The 20,708-nt window shown below is 34.2% G+C and overlaps 1 protein-coding gene across 3 annotated transcripts; it reads right to left on the bottom strand.

Annotated features, from left to right (window-relative positions):
* Positions 1-528: 528 nt before the first annotated feature.
* On the bottom strand, positions 529-14,611 carry LOC101206291 (survival of motor neuron-related-splicing factor 30). Of its 3 annotated transcripts, none has more exons than XM_004142761.3 (8): positions 14,398-14,611; positions 13,743-13,811; positions 13,003-13,319; positions 3,693-3,775; positions 2,609-2,684; positions 1,709-1,891; positions 1,414-1,542; positions 529-983 (listed from the first exon to the last, which is right to left on the bottom strand). In XM_004142761.3, the coding sequence occupies exons 3-8, from the start codon at positions 13,129-13,131 to the stop codon at positions 822-824; spliced, it is 762 nt and encodes a 253-aa protein (XP_004142809.1). In that variant the 5' UTR covers positions 13,132-13,319; positions 13,743-13,811; positions 14,398-14,611; the 3' UTR covers positions 529-821.
* Positions 14,612-20,708: the final 6,097 nt, after the last annotated feature.

The following is a 20,708-nucleotide window of genomic DNA, read 5'->3' as shown; positions in this document are numbered from 1 at the left end:
CATTGGGCTTAAAATTGAATTGACTCTTAGGTGCTTTGAAATGGTAAGTGTTCGTGGTTAGACCCAAAATTTTGAAAATTAGAATTAGTTAAGCATAATTTTGGTAATGTGCCCTATTTTGGAGTTAATTTTGAAATGGATTAGACCAACACATTACTTTTTGTTTGTTTAAAATCGAGTTATTGATCCTAGAGAATAATTGTTAAGTTTATCCAATGATGTAGCATATTGATGATTACGACAAAAGTTATCTGAACAATTATTTGCTAAATTTACCACTTTTAATATATATATTAACAAATATGTTGAACCTACCAACCAAATTTTAGGTCACACCTGGTTTATTAGAAATCAAGAACACGAATGAATCTATAGAACAGGTCTTGTGCAGGTAAGGTTGTTGGTCATACTCATACCCGTGTTATACAACATCAATAAATGCTATGTTATAAGGTAAGCTCCCTCAAACAACATAGGAGGATCATCTCTAAAGAAAGGTGGGAGTGGGAGTGGGAGTGGGAGTGGGAGTGGAAATTTAAACACAATTGATTGGGTTTTTCATGTAAATGTGCATATCCCATTAACTATAAGGAAATAGAAAATGTAAACATAAAAATGTCAGGAAAAGAGAGCCGGTCATGGCTAGGCTTTGTAACCATTCTCATAAGAAAAACACTATGTTACTTGGAGGGAATCCCCCCCGCCTAAACTTTCACCACATTTATATGAATCTAACCACAGAGATCGCATCAAATGGATTGTGGATACTAAATGAAGTTACATACAAAGAAACCACCAACCTACAAACTCTAATCTCACTTTTACTCATCCATCTCCACCGTTGCACCCTTGAGATGCAAGTGTTTTTCCCTCTTCTGAAACTCAGTCAAACCCTTTCCACTTCCTGTCACACCAACCTTCCCATTCGGATCGTCTGGAGACTTGAAAATGCTCTCCCTCTTCCGTCCAGAGAAGAAACCAATCTGCAAATTTGGATGTATATAAATCATCACTAGACTAAAAGACTCCCAGTTGGGAAAATATTAATTAGACATTAAGTTCGCATCTTTTGGGTTATAGATATTAGGTGAGTGTGATGTCGGAGATTTTGGTGAGCGTTTGGCTAGTGAGAGAGAATACTCAGCCCTCTAGAATGTGCTCTGAAGTGCTGGTGCTTTATTTCTATGGCTAGTAATGAGTTGTTGATTTTCCCTGAAGTAAATATACACAAGGGTGTTCATCATGCGATTTCTTGGATGTCTTGTTGGGAGGAAAAATCTTCTAGCAACTAATATTCTGTTTTGATTAATGTCAATTGAAATACTTTTCAAAAACAACCTTTTGCCTTTGGGACTTTTATACCTGTTGGGCCTCAATATAAAACACCAAAATGCTAGATTTCACAACATTTACCTTCTTAGATTTCCCTTTTGCTGTTTGAAACTGCTGCCAAGCATTCTGCCGTTTGTTTTGGGTAACTTCAAGCTGTTCTATCCGCATCTTTGACTTGAAAGCATGTATTTTCTTACGTTTGGTGGCTTTCTATACAAAACAAACTAACATCAGGCAAGTTTATATATATATATTTCCGAATCTCAAGCACCACAGGTACAAAACAAATGCACTACTACATTTGTCCTAAATAACAAACTAATTACTGGACTAATAAATTAGTTGCCACAAAATATTACAATTATCAACTACTTACTACATCCTCAGGATCATCAGGTTCAATTCGAAGCTTTGATGGTAAATTTCGGGATTGAAAGTCAACAGAAGCAGCTTGAGCAATCTTGCGTTTGATAGCCTGCTTTGTAGCTTCAGCCACTCTTTCTGCTTCAAGCAGAGGATTAACTTCCAATTGGATTGTTCTTACATTTGCAGGGTCCACCTAACATTAGTAGATACCATAAGTGTTGACAATTGATGCACTACTGACAGCCAATTTTAGTTGAAAGGTCAATTATTACATTTAACAGGTATGGGTATATGTATGTCCGTACATACATATGTTTGTGTAGTTATATATAGAACTCCTAATCTTCAAAAATATAAATATTATGATTTGAACTCCTAAGCTTCATTGCCGCTCTCCCACATGCTAACTCTTGTATTTTGCAGTTGATTCTCCCATGTATCAATCAATAATGTACGCATTTTCTTTTCAAAAAGAAACAATACCTTATTAGTTGTTGGCGTAGTAATTATTAGGGAAACATAGATAGGAGAGGATCTGAGAGAATGAGTTCCAGGCAAACTAGAGTAAACCAAAATGCAAGAATTTTATTAATGTTCAGTCAAGTCTTGCAACGAGAGACAATGGTATTTACACCAGCTAATCCAACAAACGAAGGAACTAAAACCAACCAAGATGGCCTTCCAAGAATTCTTACATATGCATTTAGTCCTGACGCCTACAGATTGCACCCATCTAAAGGGAAATGTGTCCCATACAGACCATGAATCCATTCCTCACATTTCTAGTTAATTTAGAGAGTCGGACCCAGATCATTTTGAAAAAATACTATAATACTCATTTTTTTCTGATAAAAGATAACGCTCTTAAAAATAATCAAAAGTCATGCAAACAGCAAGTGTGAAACCTTACCTCTTCTTTGTTTCCCCAGCCATCATAACTAACATAGAAACCATTTACAGTGTGAGCTTCAATTGTAGCATCGTACCTGAATATTCAAACAATTGAACACAATCAAGGGGAAAAAAAGAAATTTCTATTAAAAAAATAGTTGAAGGAAAAGTAGTTAAACAAAAAGGGAGAAATAAAAAAGCTTCATAGAGAGAACAGAAAACATTGAAGCAGAGAGAAGTAAAAAATGTGTACATCAACAAAAGTGGTGCATATGCTTGGAAGGCTATAAACTAAAGTCAGCTTCAAAGGACTAAGACTTATTCCTCCCATAGACGACCAAGTGAAGATGTTACTTCAAATGCTCAAAAACAAGATAACTGAACAGAAAATCATTTTACAATAAAAAATGGTTATATTAAGAAACATTAAAGAACAAGAGGGGGCATACAGAAAATAGCCTGAGAAAGGTAACCTCAAGAACTAGCTAAGCAGAAAAGGGCTCTAATCCAAAAAGTAAGACTTGGCAACAACTGGACGGAGGAGACAGACGAGTTTAGGTTCATAATACTCACAAAGGGAATAGCCATTATAGTTGTGGCAGTATTAAATTGGTTTAAACTAACTCTTAATTTAACATGGTTTTTCATCTTCTTTCTTTCTAACAAGACGCTAAGGTTTCTCTTAAAGATAAATTAAAGATATAAATTTACAAAGTCCAGCCAATTTTGAGACAGCCAAGCTGCTGTTATAGTAGAACAATTACCTGATCTTCATAAACATCCATTTTGCAAAACAAACTTTATAGAAATGTCGCAGTTTCTTAAATTGATAAAGTCTAAATCTTTAAAAAAAAAATTAAGAAATTTGTTTTTTTAATTAAAAAAATTATTAAAGAAAAAATTCCATGCAGAAACTTATTATTTTCGCACTTGAGTCCTTAGTAAACTTTAAGCACACATCTTCAGCATCTCTTTTCTAACTACCGAACAGATACTCTTTTACTATTGGAGAATAAACTTCCTTTTTTACAACCCTTGTACAACCTAAGGAACAGATACTGTTTAAGTAAGATGGTAAATTTTCTCCTTTTATTTTTACTCACCACTCCCCATCCTCACTCCAAACAGCTTGAACTTTTGTTCCAATAGGAAATTTCTCGTGATAATCAGACATGCTTCCAGCTTCCTGCATACCAAGAACATAGAATATTAGATCACTAAACATCTCGGTAAGGCCCCTAGTAACGAAATATTAGGATTATTAGGAGAATATTGATATTGGTTAGTAGAAAGGGAAAAATAGTAATTCAATAATGAGTTTGTTAGGGTTTTTTGCTATAAATAGAAAGGTGTGGGTTGAGAGGAAGTGTGTAAAGAGTTTTATGTGGGATTTTCTAACTGGGAAATTTGGGAGAGAATTCTCTGCTTTTTTTTTTATAGAAACAACTTTCTTTGAGAAAGAATGAAAGAATACAATGATATACAAAAAAGAAAAACCAGCCCAACAAAGCACCCCACCTATAAAAAGGGATTCCAGCTAATTAAAATGTCCTAAGGAATAGTTTCAAAAGGTCTTTGAAACTGAAGCCCAAATAGACACATGAAATCTAATCAAATCCCATTCCTCATTATGGTCCCTCTCTCTACCTTGCAGTGTTTTGAAAGGCATACTCTAGCACACACCTAGGCCCAAGGCACAACATTGGCGCCTCGCCTTGGATAGGTGAGGCATTGAGGAAGGAGCGTGCCTTCTGCAAAGCGCATCTTTGAGCTTTTTTTTTTTCTTTTACAAATCCCTTAAAACAAAAATTTGGCTACCGTTTATTATAAAATATAATATATTTATTTTTTTCTTAACCTAATTCGAAATAAAGCATCATTATACAATTTATACCGATGGCTAAGATTAATTTAAAGTACAAGCTGAACCTCTATTTCAAAAAACGGTATGAACGTCTCCTCCTCCTCTTCTTCTCCTTCTCCTTCTCCTTCTCCTTCTTCTTCTTCAAGAAAAGAAAAAACAAAACACCTCCTTGGCTCTTTAAGAAAAACCGAACGCTCTTCAACTTCTCCTTCTCCTCCTCCTTAACAAAAGAAAAACAGAACACCTCCTCGGCTCCTTTTCCGAAGTCTATTCTTTGAGTTGTCTTCAAAAGCAGAAAAGAGTAAAATAAAGCAACCTTTAAGGCTTCAACTTCATCTCTTCTAGTTGACAACTCTCCAAAACAGTAGCGTTCGAAGTTCAATCTTTATCAAATTTTTGGTATGTCCCAGCTCCTAACTTTTGTGATCAATTTCTTACGCTAATTTCTAACAGAGTTTAATTTTCTAAATAATCAGATGGCTGAGGACAGTTTAAGAAAAGATCCAGCATGGAAATACGCTTGATTGCAAAATGAGCAAGATGTTAATACATTAGTGTGGAATTTTGTTCAAAAGCAACTAAATGAGAAGTTCGGAGAATGAAAAAACACCTAGTTGGTGGTTATAGAAATGTCACTGTTTGTAGAAAATTCCTTGATCACATGAAGGAAGAAATTAAGGCCTTAAGAAAAAGGAGATTAAAAAGTAAAGAAATTTGATTGATGATATTGACAACGCTTATGGTATTGAGAATGAAGAAGTGTATGTAAGTAAACCAAATAAAAGAGTGGCACCAGGTTCAAAGAAGCCAGGACAAAAGGTCCAATAGATGTATATTTTACGCCTAACCCAGAAGTTGTGGTTCAAAATTGAAAGAATGACAAAGGAAAGGGAAAACAAGCATGATGAGTGAAGCATACAAAAAGGAGAAGAGGGAGCAAACCATCCAAAGAATTTCTCGTTGGTTTTATGATGTTGGAGTGCCTATAAATGCTTGCACTTATGATAGCTTTGCCCCTATGATTGAGGCAATAGGACAATTCGATCCTGAATTGAAACCACATCATATCATGCATTGGAGTGCTGTGTTTGAAAAATGAATTAGAATCTACAAATGAGTTGATGAAGGGCTACAAGGTAAAGTGGGCGAAGGTTGGTGTATTATGGCTAATGGATAGGCCATCGCCAAATCCTTTGATGGTAAGAAAGAAAAGTACAAAGACATCTTTACAATAATTGATAGACAATGGGACCTTTAGTTGCATCGTCCTTTGCATGCAGCAGGATATTATCTAAACCCAGAAATCTATTACTCAAATCCAAATATTCAAGCTAATGATGAAATTGTCAATGGGTTGTATAAGTGCATAACAAATATGGTTGCTTCCCGCTAACCAATAACAAGAAAGCTGAAGCACTATTTGAACAGTCTTTAGAAATTAGACAAAGGGACAAAATATCTCCAAGTAAACTTTAACTTTGTGTCTTTGAATATATATATGTAGAATGAAAGAGACCAATGCTAAGTACATGAGAGTTATACAAAGAGCATAAAGCATAAAGCATAGCTAGGATGCGCACCCGAACATCTCAACTAGGTGGACACCCCCTTAGCACCCTTATCATATCCTTAAAACATAACATAAAAAATCGGTTGAGGCTTATTAATTCTTGTTGCCTTTGATTTAACATTGAATAACATTCAAATTGAGCTATTAATATACTTTTTGATCTATACCACTGTAATGGGATGATTTAAGACAATCAACTCCCAACGTACAAAAGTTCGTTGTGAGAATTTTAGGTCTCACTTGTAGTGCCTCGGAATGTGAACATACTTGGAGCTCTTTGAACAGGTTAGGTATCTTCTATTACTTGTAGTGCCTTTAGATGTGAATGTAATTGAACTGAATGATAAAACTTTTGTTCTATACTTGCAGCTTCATAGCATGAAAAGGAATAGACCGGCTCAAAGTTGCCTAAATGATTTAGTCTTCATAAAATATAATAGAGTGTTGAAGCATCAATATAACATTTGAGACATCGTCGACCCCATCTTCATAAAAGAAACCAATGATAGTAATGAATGGTTGCTTGAAAGAATGGATGATGATTCAGAGGAGGAGGATCAGCTTGTTTTCGATGACTATTCTTTAACAAGAGGTGATGTTTCAAGAGCTGGTGGAAAGATTCGAAGGGAAAGCACCAGAGCCACTTGGCCAACAAAGCTATGTTGTGAATTATTAGATTGTCTATCTCTACCCCCCCCCCAACTAACCAGATGGGTACCTGAACCTTAACCTTCGTCGACCCCTTCCCAAAGAAAATATCTCATATACTTCTTGATAATCTTGCAAACCAAGCTAGGAACCTTGAAAAGGGAAAGATAATACACGAGGATACCACTCAGCACATATCTAATCAGGGTCAGTCTAGCCGCTTTTGAGAAAAAAACCTTTCTTTCACACCACCTGTCTCTTGCAGATCTTTTCACAAACAATATCCCAAAAAGTCAAAGCTCTCAGGTTTCCACCAAGGGGAAGCCCAAGGTAAGAGGAGGGAAAAGAGCCTATCTAGCAATCAAACATCTTCGTCCACCACTTAAGCTTGTCTCTCATCACTATTAATTCCGAAAATAGTGCATTCTTTCCTATTGATTTTAAGCCCAGGCATATCTTCAAAGAAGGAAACAATATGGCTAAGGATCAAAAAGGAATCTTCTCTACCAAAACAAAATAACACAGTATCATCCGCAAATTGGAGGTGCGATAAGGCCACTACATTCCCACCAACCCTAAAGGGATCAATGATATTTTCTTCCACCCCCTTGAAAATGATCCAACTTAAGCACCCTTGACAAGTAAGAAAAGGAAATATGTGAAAGTGCTTCCATGTCAAACCATTCTAATTGGTTTTTGTAGCATCAATATGTTTTAAAATTTAAAAAGAGATGTACAGAGAGGTAAGGGAGAATTACGAAAAGAGATTATCCAATTGGCTCGGAACAAAATCAAAGGGTAGTTACAAAAAGCTTTGAAAGACTGACCCTAGTAAAGGCAACTAAACATATACTATTTGACATCACACTTATACCACTGTTGGCTTCCGGTATGCAGGACTTGGAATGTATCTTGATTTTTCATTTAGCATTTGTATCTTTTTGTTGTCTTTCTTTCAGTGTCTGGTTAACCCTACTCCCGCAAGTGAGTGGGTCTTTTCTTAGGTTTGGAGGATTAGGGTCCCTAGAAAGGTCAAGTTCTTTTCTTGGCATGTTCTCCAGGGCCGCCTCAATATGTTGGATAGGCTGTCAAGAATTTTTCCTTTGCTTTTTTGAAAATACAGAATTTTGCCTCCATTAGTTGGTCCATGTTGCATTCTGTGCCGAAAGGCGAAGGAAGACTTGGATCACCTTCTTTGGCATTGTGAACTGGCAAGTTGCATTTGAGATGATTTTTTTCACTTTTGGCTTGTTGTATACTTGTCATAGAGATGTTAGGGGATGATCGAAGAGTTCCTCCTCAATTCTCCTTGTGGGAAAAGAAGTCAGTTTCTTAGGCGCACTTGTGTTTGTGCCATCTTGTGGGTTTTGTGGGATGAGAGGAGTGGGTTTTGTGGGATGAGAGGAATACGAAATCCATAGAAATGTCACTCCATACACTATTAGGAATCTCTAGGGGTAGCAAAAGTCCTGCAGGCGACAACGCCATTGTTATATTCTTCTGGCAGATTAAACACTCCTCACAGTATTTCTTCACATCCTGTTTCATACCTTCCCATTACAGCTCACCAACCAATCGTTTATAGGTTCTAAGAAACCTTGAATGTCGTCCCCCAAACACGAAGTCATGGTAAGTATGGAGAAGCGTTGAAATCAACATTGAAGACTTGGAAATAACCAATCTAACTTTATACTGCAACAACCCTTGCTGAATGGAATACTTGCTCTCTCGGTTTCCATCCCCTTCTTCCAATTCTTTTGTTATCTGTTTAAGTCAGTCATCTTTTTCAACTTCCTCCCTAATTATCTTCAAATCAATCAAAGTTAGGGCAGTGAGATTACAAAGATGAATAGGGGGCACTCTGGACAGAGCATCAGCAACCTTATTCTCTAGGCCAGGTTTGTATACTACTACGAAGGAATAACCCAAAAGCTTCGCAATCCACTTTTGGTATTGTGGCTAAATAACTCTCTGCTCCAATAAGAACTTTAGTGAACATTGATCCGCCTGTGCTGGAAACTTCCTCCCAAGCAAGTAAGGTCTCCACCTTTGCACTGCAAGGACAACTGCCATAAGTTCCCTTTCATACACTGGTTTAGCCCTGTCTCTCATAGCCAATCTATGGCTGAAATAGGCAATAGGGCGCTTGGATCGAATAAGCATTGCTCCTATTCTATAGACAGAGGCATCAGTCTCCATCTCAAATACAGCATCGAAATCAGACAAGGCTAGGACAGGGAATGTCATCATGGCATTTTGCAACTTCTGAAATGCTTCAAGAGACTCTTCATTCCACTTAAATCCACCATTCTTCAGTAGCTGCGTTAGGGGGCAGCTATAGATCTATAGTGTTGGACAAACTTTCTATAATACCCTGTCAATCCCAAGAAGCCTCGGACCTCTTGGACATTCTTACGTCCTGACTATTGTTTGATCGCTCTAATCTTTTCCAGATCCTCAACTCCTTGGCCCGAAATTATGTGCCCCAGATAATACACACGTGTTTTTGTAAAGCTACATTTCTTCTTATTAGCATATAGCTCATTCTTCCGCAGCACCTCTAAAGCTGAGGTTCCTCTAAATCCTTGTTGTAGATTAGGATATCTTCGAAAAACACAAGTACAAACTTTCTCACATATGGCTTGAATATGGAATTCATCAACGACTAAAAGGTAGAGGGTGCATTAGTTAAGCCGAATGGCATAACCATGAACTCATAATGGCCTCATGCGTTCTAAACATTGTTTTCTCAATATCCTCCCCACACATACGAATTTGATGATAGCCTGCTTTTAAATCGATCTTAGAAAACCATGTGGCATCATGCAATTCATCAAAGAGCTCCTCAATTACTAGTATTGGAAATTTGTCCGGTATAGTCAGATTATTCAAAACCCAGTAGTCTACACAAAAAATGCCAACTCCCATCCTCCTTTCTAACCAACAAAACAGAGCTGGAATATGGGTTGTTACTTGGGCGGATGACCCCTGATGCTAACATCTCATCCGCTAATTTTTCCACTTCAGCCTTTTGTTGAAAAGCATACCTATAAGGTCTTACATTCACTAGGTCAGTCCCTTGTTTTAAATGTACATGATGTTCAATACTCCATGGTGGTAATTGTTCAGGCCAATTGAAGACATCTTCAAACTTCTTCAAAACCACATACACCGATTCTTCTACGGTCAACACCTCTTCTATTTCTTCCCCTTTTGTAGAAGACACTTCCCACTCCATGGCTCGGCACTCCACCAGAAAGCCTTGGTCAGAACCTTTCCAAGTCTTCAAGCTTACTCTAGTTTTAGTTAAACTAGGATCTCCCTTTATTATCACTTTTTGTCTTGATGCATAAAGGTCATAGTCAAATTTCGCAAATGTACTTCAGTGATACCAAGTGAATATAGCCACTGCATCCCCAATACCACATCTACACCCCCTAAGTCCAACGGTAGGAAGTTTGCCACTACCTTCCATTCATTCAATTTCAACTCTGCAGCTTCACAAATTCCTTTGTCTTTAATAGTTGTGCCATACCCCAAAATCACTCCATAGTGAGATGTATCTTTTGTTGTTATCTGTGGATCCTTCACCAGCTTCTCAGAGATAAAATTGTGGGTAGCAGCAAAATCAACTAAGATCACCACTTCTTAACCCTTAATTTCCCCTCTCACCTTCATAGTTATCGGGTTTGAAAACCCTACAACATAATTAATTGATAATTCTACAATGGCTTGGTTTTCCTCAACTATCCTCACCATTTCTACTTCTTTCTCCTCATTCTCCATATTTTCTACAATCTCAAATTCTTCTTTATCCTCTGTGCCTACATACATTTGAAGCTCTCTTTGCTCTCTCATTTTACATTTATGGTCATGGGTACTTCTCATTACATCGGAAATAGAGGTCCTTCTCCTTCCTAGCCAAAAACTCCGCATCAGACAGTCTCTTTGTAGGTCCCTCCTTAGTTTCCCCACTTGATACTCCTCTTAAGGTGATCGTTCCCCGGGGAAACGTAATATTACCCTTATTATCACTTGAATTGGTAATTATACTAGATTTAGTACTAGTAGAAGAGTGAGGCAGGTACTTACCTCCGACATAGCCTTTGAGGTTAGCTTCTCCATGGATAATCTCACCATTTTCTACCAATTGAGTGAATTGCATCATCTAAGCCAATTCGGTTGGTCAACAAAAGTCCACCTCAACCTTGATCCATGGCAATAAGTCGTTCATGAATGTCTCCTCAATCACCCTATCCTGCAGACCCGATAATGGTGCCATTAGTTTATCGAACAAGTTTCAATATTCTTCCAATGTCGTTTCTTGCCGAATCCTTAAAAATTAGTCACATATGGATCCTTCGAGGACCGATCGGAATCGTACCAACAATCGTTCCATCAAATTCAGCCAATCCACAATTTTTTCCCATTCTTCTTGCACCTTGTACCAGTTTAGTGCCAGACCTTCGAAACTAATCATCGCAACAATAGCTTCTCAGCATCAGTCAATTTGTGGATCTGGAAATATATATCGGCTCGAAACAACCAAGAATCAGGGTCCTCGCCATTGAATACCGGCATTTCCACCTTAAACTTAATTCGCTTCGTATTTCCATCTTCGTTTTTCGATTTTCCTTCTCGTGTTTCACCTATGTTTTCCTTTCTCCTACTCTGGTCTTCATCATCAAAGTTCCACACGTACTCGACTCGGCCACTTTTTCACTCATGGCGAATCGTTCCTTCGCTATCGATTCCCTAAACATCAACATCATCTGATGCGTTTTTTCTGTTTGTGCACTCAGATTTTCCATTTTCGTCGTGAATCATCATCAACTTCTCCTCCATCACCAACAATTTGCTTAGTTCCTTCTTCATTCCGAGCATTTCTTGATCATGTGCCTCCAATCTCTCTTCGATGCGCGTCTGTACCATGCGATTTCCTTTCTTCCCGAATTGACTTCTCTAGTACCAATACGATGGAACACCAAGTTGTGTTCTAGAACTTTATTGATAGTAGATTCTTCGTTCGGTTACAAGAACAATGAAAGAAAGAACTTCTAATCAGTAAGAACTCAATGGGACCTACCCCCTCTATCGAATTGAGAATATATCAATTCGGTTACAATATCCCTCTCTGTTACCTTATCTCTCAAAGGTGCACAAAATTCCTTCTTAATCTCAAAATTTTCAACTATCTTTCCCTCCGAGATTACAATTCTATTTATATTGCACATTCTAACTAACTCACTTAACCGACTCACACGTGCCAGCACTAACATTCTCTTGCTTCTTATCTAGTCTATCAATAATCCACATATCACATTCTAGATTAGATATTGCATTTTATGTTGAGCTTTATTGGTCAGTATATGGATGGTCTAAATAGGCATCATCCTGGGGTTATAATAGGATTTAAAATACTTAGAAGGCCCTCCAAGTTATGGATGGTTGTTTCAATAAGTCATCAAAAAGACTAACTCTATATAAATGCTGGAGCAGTTGGCCTGGAGTATTAGTTGATCAAAAACCTATAACCATTGTTTTTTAAAGCTCAAGGCACAATAAAGCACAATAGTCATTAGCTTAAGCATTTGAGTCAACCGTTGATTTAACATAGTATCAGGGCCACTGAAGCCCAAATAGGTATTTAGTCAATCCAACAATGGTAAACCCAAAGAGTTACCATCTTGAAAAGGCATGTTGAGAATCCCACATTGAAAAAGTGGAGAGAAATAACAACCATTACAAGATACATGGACTACTCCTCTCAGGCTCTCGTTACCAATTGATTTTGAGATGAAATCTCATGTTATTTGTATGAAACCTTATAATGACCCATACATCAACTATATGGCCCTCTAAACACTATGTTCCTTTCCCCAAAGATTCACATGATAGCACACACCCCTGCCAACTATAAGAAATGACACTTCCCACATTAGGGCGGATGAAGAATTGAACCTCTAATTGTTAGCAATGGTTGAAATCAAAAATATAAATCACTTTTGAAGCGGAAGCTTACAAAGAGGCAAATAATTGAATACCAGCCCAAACATATGCACCACAAAATATTATAAAATGACAGAATAAACCACATGCAAGTTAATGTTTACAGGGGATGCTTCCCTATAAGGAAAAGATATTAATCCTTCAAAGCACAGACACAAATGTGTTTGCAGTAACGAATATGAGCACGTACACAAAAACAGTCCTAACATACACAACGAACCACACAAAGATCCAAGCAGTGCGCGTTAAATCTAAGGCTATAACGTTATGGTGCTTCCAGCAGGAAAATGCAATGTGCAAATGAGGACAAATGTGAACTTACCATTTCATTTTCTTTAGACTGCTGGAAACCAATTGATGCACTGTCATCACCCGTTTCTACATTTGATCCAGAAACCTCATTTTGCTTTGCTGTTGAAAGAAGTTCTTCCGTCAAAGCAATAACCTGCATTACTGCAACTTTAGCCCAAGTCCAATGTTTCAGTTAAAATATATCTCCAACTGTAAATTCCATAAAGAGCAGGTATTTATCCCCAAAAAAAAGAAAAAAGAAAAAAACACAAGAACTTAAATCTCAGGATCAGCATCTGAAAGGAGGTCAGGGGAAGAGCAGACTGGCCATCACGAATATTAGCACACCTGCAAGGGAACCAAGGTAGAAGTGATGTGCATCTTGATGAAGTTTCAAATTTTCTACACATATCCAATAATGATCACTTATGACCAGAGATTAAAGCTCTGGAGCACACAAATGAAAGATACAACCCCCTCACCTTTTCCTCCCAAAAATGAAAATGACAATCTCCACAGGGGCCATAACTCTTTCTTATTTCACATGTTTCCTTTAAAATGAAAAAGGAAGACAAAGAAACGAAATAAAGCAAACACGTCTGGAAACCCACATAATAAAAGTAATAGTTTTGAGCGTTCTCTGATCCTTAGTGCTACAGCAGAAGAAGCTGAACCTAAAAATACATTCAGCAAGAGTGCTAAACCATACATACACATATGACGAGTTCACAATGAAGGATAGACATACTAGGAGAATAAAAAACAAACTACCTCTTCAAGCTCCTTTTCCATATCAATGTATTCAGAGTTTCCGGGATCATCATCTAACAGTTGTCTGACCTGGATCAGGATAGAAAAAAGTTATTTTACCCAACAGAAAGAAAACTTACATACAAAATGAAACAAAGTGAGGAAGCCAAGAATTCATGTAATTAGGTGGAGGAAGTGACTGATTGATAACTAAAAATTCGCCATACAAATATAAAAACCATTCAGATTCTTTTAAACCCTGCTCAAGGTTTTCAGTATCCTAAGTAGTAAAAGGTTATATAAAGAATCAGGACAACAGATAAAAAACTGAAAAGTCCTAAAAAGAATCTTGACACTAGTTTATGTGGGTTAAGTTCTGAATTTCTAGGCTTAATGCAATTATCCATAATACAGTTTCTATCCCCTCCAGATTCGCTGCAACAGTCCAAGATGGAAAGCAAACCCCTAATTCAGATACAAAGTACTGAAGAAGTCAAGAATGACAGCGGAAAGGGTTTAAGAGATCATAAAAATCAAATTTTGGTTAGAGTGAGTCTAAAAAGAGAGAGCCCCAGTAAGTGAAACAAAATCATTTTCAACAAAAGAAGAAGAGGAAGAAGAAGAAGAAGAAGAAGAAGGGGATTACTAGGAAGAAAGAAATAGAGAAGAAGAACACCTGGTGAAGCTGGTCTTTGTAGGTAGACAGATTATTAGCCAACTCTTCAATGCTAACATCTTCTCCTCCTTGCATTATTTTGGTAGAATTGGATGAGCAGAGGAAGAGGAGGGAGAAAAAGAGCGTAAGATTGGAAAAATTTTGAGAAAGAGAATCAGAGGATGAAGAACACACACACGAACGCTAACTCTCCCCGTCCAGATTAAGACAGCCCTTTTGATGATCAGTGTTTGGGCTATGAAATCCGGGTCGGCCCAAAGTACTCCCCATTTCCAACTTTCTAATGTCCAAATTCTTATGGACGCAAGTTAAAACGATGGAATAGAGTGAATTTGCCCATCATTCACTTTTGTAAAAATATTAAATAGATATTTATTCTAAAATCATTGAAGGTCCACTTGATTTTTCAAAACTTTTCATATTTTTAATAACAATTTATTTAACATAATAATAAGTTGAAATTAAAATGGTATATTATCCTTATAATTATGATGTATTTAATGTATATATTATTATCATAAGAAAATTTTAATATTTCCATGTAATTTTGCTCCTCAATTGATTTTCCTAAAATAATCTCAAACACAATTTCAAAATTTTAGGATTATCTTGTTAATATTCTTTATCTATTTTTCATCATTATTATTTAAATGTAGATTTTAAATTTTGATTTGAAACCGCCAAAATGCTAAAATTTGTTTTCAAAATTTTGTAAAAATGGGTATTTGTTAATAATAATTTGAATTTAAAACTTATCATCCCTTGAAATGGTGTTATTTGCTTTGTATTTCTAAAATAATGGCAAACATAAATGCAACATTTTTGGACTATTTATATTCTAAAATATTTATAAAAATATTGAATATTTTACTTTTGGAAGGAATTAATTGACGAGAGAAGATTTGTTTTATTTAAATTGGAAAAGGAAAAAAGGAAAAATAAGATATTTAAGGGAAATTATAATAATATTATTATTATTTTAAATATACCTCTCGGTCCTCGTTCTCCATCCATCTCTGTCCATCTTCTTCACTCTCACCAAACTCTAACCGCTTACGACACCTCCATCTTCGTTTGAGTGTTCTCCGCCCAATCGAGATCTCCACCTTTGTGGCCATCTCCTCTGTTCTATTGATAGAGAACTGGGTCGCAAGGAAACATCTTCTTCGCTACAAGCCGCTAGGCGCATTTTTACTTCATCCGAAGTTGAACGTCTTTGCGCCACTTGTTCCTTCACGTGTCACACGCTCAGTCTCGTCGGTCTCATTCATCACCATCTGTTCGTCGATTCTGCCAAAACTTCCAACCACCATCAGTCGTCAAATTTTAGTGACCTTGTGGTTGTTGGGGTTTTGTTGTAGTTTTTCTTAATTACCCCTTGGAGTTAAAATAATATTAATTTTTAGATTTTTTGGAAGAGGCCTAAGAGGATAAAAGACGGAAATGGAGAATTCAAGGTATGTGGTTGATGTTTGATATCGAATACACTGTATTTGGGTGTAATTACACTATTTGCCAAAGCTTCCAGCCACCATCAATTGTCGGATTTCAGTGAGTTTGGGGTTTTGTTGTAGTTTTTCTTAATTACCCCTTGAAGTTAAAATAATATTAATTTTTAGATCTTTTGGAAGAGGTCAAAGAGGATAGAATACGGAAAGGAAAAGCACGACGTATGTGTGATATTATATGTAGAATATAAGGTATGTGGTTGATATTTGATCTCGAATACAATGTATTTGGATGTAATTACATTGTATCTATCCTCAAATCAAAAAGATATTATTGTTGTAATTTAAAATTGCTTTGATAATAAAATTTCCTAAGATGTAGAGCTCAAATGAGTGAAGAAGAAAATCTCTCGAACAAGCTCACCTTTGCACCAAACGAAAAAAGAATTTGTAATCGATTTGATGAAGAAGATGGTCAGCAAGAAGAAAATCCTTTGATTTGCACCGAATGTATAAAGACTTTGAAGGTTTTGAGGATGACGAAACTTGAAGCTCCAATATTTTTCTGCAATGAATTGAAGACTTTGAAGATGTGAAGGGGACGAAGGGTTTCATGATTTTTTTCAGTGGAATCTACGAAAGTGGAAGATAGGGAAGTTGAATTTTTTTTCAGCTTTGAAGAGTTTTAAGGATTTCAAGATGTGAAGAGAGTGATGCACAATTTCAAATTACATGGTATTTGGGTTTTAGGTAAATAATTTATATTTAGAACTAAGTTTTTGAATTGGGTAGGGACATTTGAGACATTGTTCCATTTATTTATTTTTCAGATTTTCCAGTTTTGCCATTCTAACAATTTAAAAATATTTTTGCTATTTTTCCAAAGTAAACCTCATAATTTGTTATTCTTCTTGTCAACCCATTATTTTAACGTTCTATTTCCCAAATTATTTTGAATGGAAAAATCTTAACAAATATTTTCAAAATATTGCAGGATGGGAAAGTAGCCATATATAAATGGTTCTTTAACTAAAATAGCCTAAAATGATATACCATATTACAAAATTAACCCAAATTTCTTAAATTATTTATCAATGTCCTAAATTGACTAATATTTTACACAAATATAAGACTTAAATGACCAATTTATTCATCTTTATTAATAATAATATATTAAAAATAGAAAAAGAAAAAGAAAAAAAGTGGATCATGATTAATATTTGTATTTAGTAGATATCATATGTAAATATGTCTTAGGTAAATATGGTAAGTAAGTAATTCTATTATGGTAATATTATGATAAAGATTTTCCCTTGATTATTTTTATTTTGGTAATTTTGTTCAAAAAAAAATTTCTCTCGAGCTCTCTCTCACTTTCAGATCTCTCTCTCCGTCCATTCTTTTTTTCGTTTTGCATTTTTTTCATACATTCCATCTAATTATAGTATACATTGAATAATACTATGTATATTTTATGAATGAAAAGTTTTTATATCAATTTGTTTATAGAGTGTGGACCGACAAGGAAAGAAATCAGGGACGTGGTTTACGGTTTATAATTATTTTTTTTAAAAAAAGTAAAAGTTTCATTCTTCGAATATGTTGAGTATTAATTTCTTCACAAAAGACGCCAATTAATAGAAGACTGTGAGAAATATAAGCGGTGAAGAAGAAGAACATCGGTGGCCAACTAGTATAGTGATATTTCGAAAAAAAAATTGATAAAAAATTCAGGTTAGTAAGAATTTATATTTTGTATTCGAAATACATCAGGGATATATTGAGTATATTGAAGATAACATCATTTATGTAATATTGAATATATGAAGTAGTATATATGTAACAAATAACATAAAATATATGCATTATGCATACTATATATATAAGAATTTAAAAAAAATACTGATCAAATACATAATTTATGCAAACAGTGGTATATAAATGCAATAAGAAAAAATCACAAAACATGAAAGAAAAATATATGTATGTATTATTAAATATATATGTAACAAACCATAAAACATGAATGAATTATTTAGTAGTATATATGTAATAAATAAAAAAAAAATTGAATGGATATATAATCTATGTATAAGGTATATATACGCAATAAGAAAAAAACACAGAACGTGAAAAAGAATATGCATATATATTATTGAATATATGCAGTAGTATATATGTGATAAATCACAAAACATAAATTTATTATTCATAGGTATATCATAGTATATACGAATGATGAAACATTTAATAAAAAATTTATGTCGAGCATAACATGAAGATGAACTTAATAATAAAAAATTAAACAAAATAGAAGTTACATGACCGTAATATATGCTACGTAACAGAAGAATAACAAATCTTTAAGAAAAAAAATATACTACGAAACAAAAGAAGAAATGATATACGAAACGAAAAACGAAAGAAAGAAAAATAGACTAATTGCATATTTTGTAGCAAATCAAAAGGAAATAAGAAAATAATTTTTAGAAATACAAAACGGAGAAGAAAGCGGATGCTGGAATTGATGATCATGAGAAAAAAGTTTTTGGTTTGGGCATGAAATTGAAAATAATTATTTTGTAGTATAATTAAAAATATCATTACCATATAAGATAATAATTTATATCATATTTAATTTACTGCAAATGTAATAAATATTTAATTATAAATACAAATTTATGTATTCATGATTAAAAAAGTTATCTTTTACGTAATCAATTAAGTATAATATAAGTAAGGGAATAATTTAAATTTAAATTTGAAAATTATATATAATTAATAATTATGATAAGACTATAATTGTCCTAAAAATATTAAAAAATAAATAATAATTTAAGACATTTGTGAAATTTACTAGTAGATTTAGGTCTTTTGTCTAAATCTTTCTCTATAAATTTATGTTAAAATGTCATTTTGTCTTGAAAAAAAGAACTTTTAGTATGTTCCCGTATTTTAGTGATACAATTTTAATTTCTAAGGGGTCGTTTGGCCATCAAATTATGAAAGAGTGAAGTGGGCTCATGTTTGCCCCAATGATTATCATAATTCTAAGATAATGACTATTTTACTTTCTTTCTTCTTTTTATCTCTCTTATTTCTCACTCCCTTCTTTTACTATAAATTTTTAATAATTAAGGATGTGTTTGGATTGATTTTGGAATTTTTTAATTTTTAAAATAATTTATTTTAAGATAAATTAAGGTGTTTGACATTGGTATAAAATAATTTTTAGAAAAAAGAAATTGTGAAATAAATCATTTGAGTGAAAATACATCCAACCAAATTTTAAAATAAATTTTTATTTGGTGTTTAATGGAATGCCTCCCAAATATCTATTTTTCTTCCTCTATTTTTTCTATTTCTTTTTACTATCTATTTTTAATTAGGTCGTTTTTTGTTTTGTTTTGTTTTTACTTTGAATATTTTTTCAACGTGTTCATATACATTTAAATATTGGGTTTTACAAGTATTCATCTCTCAGCCAAATCTATTTCACCTTAACATTTGTGAAAGAAATCACAAGAACGTCAATGAAGAACATGAGTGTTCGATTCGTAAAAAGAAGATGGATGAAGAACGTGATTGAATTACACACCTTTTTGTCTAGTTGATATATATTATATTGTTTCAGAAAAATTATTTATCTTATTTATATTTTGTTGTTGGAAATCAAAGATCTTTTTTATGGTTATGTACTTACATTTGAAGATACTAGTGTATTACCACGTGCGATGCACGTTTTTCTACTTTTAAATTTTATTTCAATAATTTAGTTTAAAAGCTACTTTAATAATGCATGTGTATTCCTGATATGTTTATACGAATTTAATATACTTCTATAAAATTAAATTATGATTTTGTTTATTTTGATTACTTATTGTTTAAATTATTTAATTTATTAGTTTGTTTTGTTTGATTTAGTTTATAATGATTCGTGGTTGTTAAATAATTAATCTCTAACTGAAAAAATATGTATTTCAACTATTGTTTTATGTAATATAAATAATAATGCAATTTTTTAAAAAGAAAAAACTATTTTCACCTCATGCAAATTACCAAAATCAATGTTAAAAAGAAAAAACTCACTATATTTGCTACTGAGAGTGTAAATATTTTGCTCACTTTGTTGATTTCTATAATTTTTCCAATAATAATTATTATAATGATGAATACAACAAATTAAGCAATTCAAACTGCAAATTCAAAACTTCTTTGTATACAATGTTTTTTGTCCACAAATCCTTTGATTTCACCAGTACTTTTGTTGTTGTCATAGAGACTCCTCTCGATATAGTTGACCATGAGAAAAGACATCTTGAGGAAGACAAACTCCTACATTTGGTATTGTGCGTCCTTGAGCCTTATTGATAGTCATTGCAAAACATAATCTTATTGAGAACTATTTTCTCTTGAACTTGAATGGATACTCTTCGTCGTTTGCAGGACTCATTGGTATCTGTGGTAGAAAAAAAAAAATCCTGCATTTTGTTCAGTTGCAATTTCTGCATAAATTATATTTTTGCGAAACTCACGACAAATCATTCTAGTTCCATTACATAGACCATTGTCTGGGTCTAAGTTTCTCGATAGTATAACTGGGCAATCTTTTTTAAAAAAACAATTTATGTGGAGGAACACCATTAGGCAACAATGAGTTGAGAAATTCCTCTTGTTAATAATTATGTGTATCATCAATTGCTTCATCAAAACTCATGAATTCTTCCATTTTTCCAGGAAACAACTCGATCATTCTTTCGTTGATTTGGTCAACATACTCATTTGTTGTCGATAGAATTGTTCTACTAGTCATGTATTCTGCTGAAGTAGCATGCGTTTTGAGATCAGGATAAACAATATTCA

This window comes from Cucumis sativus, chromosome 5 (assembly GCF_000004075.3).
Source record: "Cucumis sativus cultivar 9930 chromosome 5, Cucumber_9930_V3, whole genome shotgun sequence".
Classification (NCBI taxonomy): Eukaryota; Viridiplantae; Streptophyta; class Magnoliopsida; order Cucurbitales; family Cucurbitaceae; genus Cucumis; species Cucumis sativus.
This window is presented reverse-complemented; position numbering and strand designations above follow the sequence as displayed.

Bases quoted from the DNA above. Each gene is read 5' to 3' on its own strand.
- LOC101206291 (XM_004142760.3), bottom strand. From the start codon at position 14,472: ATGCAAGGAGGAGAAGATGTTAGCATTGAAGAGTTGGCTAATAATCTG. The intron at 13,812-14,397 runs GTGTTCTTCTTC...ATCCTGATCCAG, and splicing joins ACAAAGACCAGCTTCACCAG to GTCAGACAACTGTTAGATGA. The intron at 984-1,413 runs GTAAATGTTGTG...CCAAATTTGCAG, and splicing joins CAAAAGGGAAATCTAAGAAG to ATTGGTTTCTTCTCTGGACG.